Source organism: Zingiber officinale, chromosome 7B, assembly GCF_018446385.1.
Source record: "Zingiber officinale cultivar Zhangliang chromosome 7B, Zo_v1.1, whole genome shotgun sequence".
Taxonomy (NCBI): Eukaryota; Viridiplantae; Streptophyta; class Magnoliopsida; order Zingiberales; family Zingiberaceae; genus Zingiber; species Zingiber officinale.
In genome coordinates, this window is record NC_055999.1 from 15384586 (window position 1) to 15392217 (window position 7632).

The 7632-nt window shown below is 39.0% G+C and overlaps 1 protein-coding gene across 1 annotated transcript; it reads right to left on the reverse strand.

The window, feature by feature from the left end:
• Positions 1-3185: 3185 nt before the first annotated feature.
• Positions 3186-4753, reverse strand: LOC122004187. Its single transcript, XM_042559113.1, has 5 exons — positions 4721-4753; positions 4447-4527; positions 4235-4321; positions 4060-4125; positions 3186-3311 (listed from the first exon to the last, which is right to left on the reverse strand). Exons 1-5 carry the CDS (start codon positions 4751-4753, stop codon positions 3186-3188), a joined length of 393 nt encoding a protein of 130 aa, XP_042415047.1.
• Positions 4754-7632: the final 2879 nt, after the last annotated feature.

Here is a 7632-nt window from a genome sequence, read left to right on the forward strand (position 1 = left end):
GTCGAGTCAAACACTGACTGATTATAATTAACTTAATCTGACTAACCAAGAGAAAGCTACTATTTTCTAATAGTTAGTTAGTACCTAATTGGTTAGACAGCTGGTTGAAGTTAAATATCAAATTCAGGGGGAGAAATAAAACTACTTTAGTTTTCCAAATTGAATTTTAAACTTAATTTTGAAAATCAAAGTTTAAAAATAATTTGTTTAAAATTGTGAAATTTTTAAACTCACAAACTTTTTATCCTTTTTACCTATTCTTTAAAAACTGAACTTTTCAAGTATCTTAAACCATGGTTTTGAATCTAATACTTTCTTTGAAAAATTTGATTTTGAAAAGCAAACTTTACATTCCAAAAGTTTTTTTCTTACGTTTATCAAAACTCCTTTGAAATCTAAAAGTAAAGATTTAAACTTAATTTTACTTTGAAAATTGTCCTGAGTCTACTTCTTAAAAATTTGACTTTACTTAATTTTGACAATTTAAATTTGAAGGATAAATTTTACAAAATTTAGTTTACAAACTAAGCTTCTCAAAGTTATTTTCCTTGTTTTGAAAATTGAATCTTATACACTTAGTGTTGAAAAATAAAATTCAATTAGTTTTGAAAAAAAAATAGACTTTTCAAACTTAGTTTTGGAATTTTGGTTTTGAAAACTTATGTTTAAGTAGCATTTCAAAGTTGAAACTTGTTTTGAAAAATTTTTTTAGACCTTATACACTTATGTTTGAAAATTAACCTATCTAAACTTAGCATTTTTTCTAAAAGCTAAAAGCTAATGCGTTAAACAAATTTTCAAAACTTTATACCCCCCCAAGTCAATTTGGTCTTCTCCTGGATTTAAAAAACTCAGTTATTGTTCAAGGTATTACTGTTTTCAGTATTTCTCGCTATGATTGATAACCCTTATTTTTTGATGAATGCCAAAGGGGGAGGGTTAGGTTGGTTAAGTTAGGGCAACTAAATGCAAACTTAAAAAAACTAACTTAAACCTTAAAAACCTCAAAAATCATGCTTGATTTTTGCATACTTTTTATCACTAACTTAACCAGGTTGTCATTCCATCAAAAAGGGGGAGATTGTTGGTGCGGTTAGCACTAACGGTCTAACTCAGGTTTTGATGAATGACAAATCAGGTTAAGTTAGGTTTGTTGTTGTCTGACACTTTTATCAAGTGTGCAGGAAAAGTCCAGCTAGGTCGACGGGCTGACCGGATAGCTGGCGAGAAGTCCAAGCGGGTCGACGGGCTGACCGGATAGCTGGCGAGAAGTCCAAGCGGGTCGACGGGCTGACCGGACGCTTGGCGAGAAGTCCAGACGGGTCGACGGGCTGACCGGACGTCTGGCAGGTAAGTGAGGTAAGTCACTGGAGGGGAGTGACTGCGAGGACGCGTTCCCGGGTAGGGAACATTAGGCGTCGATCCGGCTTAGATCCATTTCGGATATCTAAGTCGAGATCGTGACTAGATTCCGGTCTCGGAAAGACGGAATCTAAGTCATACTTTGCTCATCTATAAAACTGTGCTAACACTCTTTGCTGCAGGGTACATTTGCCTCGGACTAACCTTTTCTTGCAGGAGAAGGACTTTCTGGAGAAGAGGGGTCCGGGCGCCCGGAAGGCAAATTTCATCCAGCCGAGTCGTCGCCACGTGGAGCATCATGGTTTGTGCAGCTACGTCACATTCCAGGCGCCCGGAAGGGATCCAGGCGCCCGGGACAGCATATAAAAGAAGCCCCAGGCAGGAGCTTCAGAATCAATCATCAACTGAGAACTTTTCGACTGCTGGTCCTGCTGCTCTACGTTCCTGCGACGCTAACAAAGCTCCGACAAAGTGCTTCTTCGTTTTTCTTAATTTCCTTGTCGGTATTACTTTGTTTCATTAGCATTTCCTGTATTCATTTTGTAATTATATTCGAATTGCTAGTGATTGCCCAACGAAAGTGGTCAAGGACCACGGGCCTTCGAGTAGGAGTCGTCACAGGCTCCGAACGAAGTAAAAACAACTGTGTCTACTTTACTTTTCCGCTGCGCTTATACTCGATATTTTCGAATCGATATTCACCCCCCCCTCTATCGAATCCAACGGTCTTACACTTACTAGTTGTTAGGTCCCCAGACCCAACTGGACTTCGGTCAACTATTAGATCCTACAGATCCAGCAAAACTAATTTTCGCCAGATATCGAATCACTCCTTGACCTATTTAGACTTTCCACCAGCTATCAAGTCCAGCAGACATAGTTGGATTTCAGCCTAGTGTTAGGTCTTCCAGACCTATCAAGTCCTACACTTGGTAAAAAAATATTAGACAGCACAACATCTAACTTTAATCTATTTATCATTCAACAAACCTAAGTTTGCCCATTGGTGCTAACTGCACCAATAGAATATTAGAATATGACTTGAGTACATGAGCAGAAGATGAGAATTAAAAAGATGAGGATGTTAAGGTAAATGTGTGGATATATGAAGATAGACAGAATAAGAAATAAGTGTTAGAGAGAAAGTCGGAGTTGTATTTATTAAGAGAAAACTCTAACACGTCTAAGATGGTGTGACCATGTACTTAGACGATCAATAAATATTTTAGTTAGGTGATGTGAACTTATGATAAATGCACACATCAAATGAGAAAAAGGAAGACTAAAACTTGGTTAGCAATAATAAAGTAAGATTTTCTTTTTTAAGTATAGATGATAATATAATGGGAGATATAGTTTAATAACGTAAACGAATTCATATACTTGATCTTTCCTAATAGGATAACACTTGATTATTAGGAAAACACTTGATTACTATTGTTGTATCATCTTTATAGTAGTATATGTAAATTTCGATTTATTCTTTTTTATAGTCGAGAAATACTAGCCCGGATACGATTTGATGGCAATGATAATGATTTCTTTGGAATATGGATCATACTACATAAGCTGAACAACCAAGAATTCAGGTACAAGTTCTAGAAACTGTTTGGTAAATTCAAATAGTACTAGTTGACACTTCAAAGTAGATTAATTATGTTCGTAAAATAATTCTCTGTTTGCAATAAATCCATTGCAGGATTGCTGAATCTGAAGGGGAGAAAATAAACTCAAAATCTCTAGGTTATTTGTATTTGGAGAAAACAAAGCTGAACTTATTTGTATATGGAGAAAACAATGCTGAACTTGAATGGAACCCAAGTTCATGGCTTGTTCATGGCGGTGGTGGTGTTGGCCTTGGTTGGAGAACTGGTGTCTCCTCCCATTCCTACAGCATTCTTCACAACTTCAGCTGCCCCCTGTGCCATGCTCTTCACTTGACCCCCAGTCTGCAAATTAAATTCGTACAAGTCAATGCAAATCTTGAGCATTCCATACCGAAATTATAGACCAAATTCAGCCTAATTATGCTTCTGATATATCAACTTGGAACAACTATTTTTAAACTATGTTGGTAAACTTTTTCAAGTGACTGGTTCCACGTCGAGCGGCCCCATACTCTAGAAAATTCCATAAAAGTTTTTTTTGGAGAGACACAGTACTACTGTGCTACTAAGAGGACTCGAACATGATACCTCATGCAGCAAATATTTGTGCTGCTAAGAGGACTCGAACTCGGTAGCTCAGGCAGTAGATGTCAATGTGCTTGCCACTAGGACAAAGGCACATCAACGAAATTGTGTTGGGTAAACTTTTTTAAGTGATTGCCCCACCACCGAGCGGCCCCATGGTCTAGAAAACCCCTTAAGGAATTTTTTAGAGAGGCACAACAAATATTTGTGCTGCTAAGAGGACTCGAACTCGGCACCTCAGACAAATTTTTTTTGTTCCCTCGGAGTGGTGCGATGGTTAAGACATAGGGTGTTGCCACATGAGGTCTTAAGTCGAAACTCGGTAAGTCCAAGCATATCCTCCTCCATGCCTTAGCCAGTTGCATTAATGACTAGTAGTCATCCGTGATTTACTTCCTCCGTGTTGGTCTAGGGACGGATTGATAAAGGCACTCGGGCGAACGAATCCCCATTTTTTTTGCCACTTGAAACAACTATTTTTTTAGAGTGAATAAAGGGTGCATACGTTTTGGAGAATTTCTCCAGCTTTACCCATTCCTTGTTGGCCAACTTCAGATGCCTTGTGTATCACCTAATAAAATGCCACAATAAAAATGAACTAAATTCTGGAAAAATTAAACAAAATAATTGACGAAACTAATCTTTATACACTATCTGAGAGACTAGGATTATCGACTAACGTTGCTCGATATATTTGCTCCCATTTCTACAACATTCTTCACAGTTTCAGTCGCCCCTTGTGCCATGTTCCTCATTTGGTTCTCAGTCTATAGGAAAACAATGCAGATGAACTTACGTAAGAATTTAAACCTAATCAAACCGCTTAAAATTACAATTTTATCAAATGACCAAACTTTCTACTGACAAACTAAATATATCTGTTGGAGAACACCTGTTGGAGAACTCCTCCAGATTGATCCTTGATCTCTTGGTGGGTTTCAGATGCCTCAATCATCATCTCATTCTTCTTCATCTATAGTACATAACATTTCAAGATAGCTAGTAAATGCCACAAGTAGATAGTAAGCTTGAATCTTTATTCCTTCTCCAAAGCTCGAGTTATATATTTATGTTTTCTTAATACTGACTTAGCTTGATATGAAGATCAGAATGACAGAATCAGTGTAGTTACGATCTAATAACTCCAGTTCTCCCATTATACTTACTTGTGCCTGACATGCTACTTCTTCATCTGCCATATTTTCCCAAGGTGGAAGAAGACAAACAAATAGAATTGTTACTTTGTTAAAAGAGGCTGAGCATTATGATATTAAAGAAGCAGCAGACAGGTATTTAAAGAGAGCTCCGGCTGTAAATTTGGAGATCGCCAAGTTTCAAGCCCTTTGACGAGGAGCTTCCGTAGATAGCTCTTGAAACTCACACTAAACTCACACTATGTAGATTTCGCCTTCTTTTGCGGAATTCAAACAGCATGAAAATTTGAAGGGTTCCTTGAGAAATTAACATTTAGAATATTTACCATATATGGTTCATTGTTTTTTCTTTTACATTCTTATCTTCTTTTCCATTATAAGCGTCAGACAATAACAATAATAATAATAATAATAATAATAATATCTAACTGTCCCATACAATCCGGAAGTATGGATGATAATTCCATCCGAACTCAATAGAGGATCTGATATCCGACCCGAATGGAGGAGGGTATGGAGGGACTATCAATACCCGATAACCGACCCGAATACCCGATTAAATACTATATATACATATATTAAAGAAAATTTTCTTTTTTTAAAATCAACTTGCTATTTTTGTTGATATTAGAAGGAGACTATATAGATGTTTAATCTATTTTTTTAATTATATATATATTTTTTAATAGGATATTAATTTTAATATATTTTTGTTGAATGATAATAGTTGAATAGAAAGAAGAAAAATTAAAACTATAAAAGATATCCGATTCTTTAATGGGTATGGGTATATCCATCGGAGATCTTATACCCGATGGGTATGAAGACGGAGGATATAAAATCCGATCCGAACCCGACCCATTGTCATCCATATCCGGAAGGTAATTAAACACTATAAAAAAAATCCTTCTTTATGGATGAATTTTAGTGATAAAAATAATTCCTCAATTAGTAGTAAAAATAGTAACAAAAAAATTCATCAGTCATAATATAGTAACAAAATAATTTTTTGTCATAAATTTAGGGGAAAAAATTATCATTGACTTACGATGAAAATAAAATTTATCATAAATTTTTCATTTTCGTCGGAATGAATTTCATTTTCGTCTTGATCAATGACGAATATATGACAAACTATAGATTTGTTGGACATATAAGTTGTAGAAGAATACCGATTTAGTAAATTCAGCGACGAATATTTACACGTAATTGAATTAGGGATGAATCCAGTATTTGTCGTTGAATCAACGACAAATCCAGATTCATCGCTGAATCAGGGATGAATCTAGGATTTATCCCTGAAATCAGGGATGAATCACTCATGCCCTAATTTTGCTACTTCTTCCTCATGGACACACGCACCACTCGATCTCCTCCCATTTTTTCCAACTTGCGAAGCTCGACGATCTCCACCGGTAAGCTCCTTTTCTTTCCCCATCCCTTGTCCCTCCCCTGCACTCTTTCTCCAATGAGTGCTCGCGGCTGACCACGAGGCCCTTTGCATAGACCCGACCTCGGGCCGGGTCTGGCCCGGACCCGGCCCGGGCCCGTAACCGGGTCAACGGGCCGGTTGCCCGTTGACCCGGTTCGCCGAGTCGAACCGGAACCGGCCCGGCAAGTTGCCGGGCCGGTTCCGGTTCTTTAAAAAAAAAAAACTGCTTGAACCGCCGGTTAACCGGCGGTTCATAGCCGTTGGAACCGCCGGTTAACCGGCGGTTCTTAGCCGTTGGGAGGGTTTTTTAGGTATTTTTTTCAACGGTTAGGATCATTTGACCGTTTTTTGATCAATGGCTATGATTTAATGTCCGTTACTATCAAAACTCTATAAATAGAGAGCTTATTTCATCATTTTTCACACACATCTTCTCTACTCTTAATCTCATTTTCGTATTCTCTAATCTTTACACGCTTTCGTTTTCAATTTTCAATTACAATGGAAGAAGGTCGCGGAGGTGCATCATCTCGAGCTCGGAAGGGAAAGCAAATAATGAATCCACGGGAGTGTTAGGATCGATGATCGCGGCTAGAGAGGGGGGGTGTAAATAGCCGCCCCAAATCTTCGCGTTTCTTTCTACAATTAGGGTTAGCGCAGCGGAAATAACTAAATAGAAACGCAAAAAGGAAATATCAAACCTCAAACTCGAACTCGACGATGTAACGAGGTTCGGAGATGAAACTCCTACACCTCGGCGTGTCCGTAAGGTGGACGAAGCCTATCAATCCATCGGTGGATGAGTCCCCGGAGAACCAGCTAATATAAACTCCTTATGGGTGGAGAAACCTCGCCACAATGTTTTGCAAAAGCAATACAGGAGTAGAAAGCAGCAAGAAGCAAAATACAATACAAATGTATGAAACACCTTCGCTTACTTGCCTTCTGTTCGACTGGATGAAGCAGCAGCTTCAAGCGACGCCTACAACAGCAAGAACCCAGCCGAAAGGAAGCTCAAGCGAAGCTTAAACGAGAGCTCAGCAAAGCTCTAGAGAAGAAACCAGGAAGAACTTGCAGAAGCAAGAAGAACATCCTGTAGAGTCGCTCGACTCTTTATATAGCTGAACCTGCAAACCTGTGAAGGCAGAAGAAACACAGAAGACCGAGATCTAGCCGTTGTCACTCACAACAGCTAGTCCTGACCGATCAGCTCCAACCGATCGGTCCACCCCGATCGGTCTTGGGGCGATCGAGCTAGCACGGACCGATCGAGCTATGTCTCGATCGGTCAGGGTCTGATCGGTCCCTGGACCGATCGCCTTTCTCCTTCTTCTCTTGTTTGCCTCGATCGGTCTTCGACCGATCGATAATCCGCAAGCATTCTGTTGATTCGATCGGTCACGGGATCGATCGGTATCACCGGATCGGTCCCGGATCGATCCAGAGCTTGGTTTTTCCCAAGTCTCCCACACCAACATCCGGTCAACCTTGA

Excerpts from the sequence above, each read along its gene's own strand:
- LOC122004187 (XM_042559113.1), bottom strand. The coding sequence starts at position 4,753 with ATGGCAGATGAAGAAGTAGCATGTCAGGCACAA. Across the intron at positions 4,126-4,234 it reads GAGCAAATATATCGAGCAAC|GTGATACACAAGGCATCTGA; the intron begins GTTAGTCGATAA and ends GCATTTTATTAG. Across the intron at positions 3,312-4,059 it reads CTGGAGAAATTCTCCAAAAC|ACTGGGGGTCAAGTGAAGAG; the intron begins GTATGCACCCTT and ends TTTAATTTGCAG.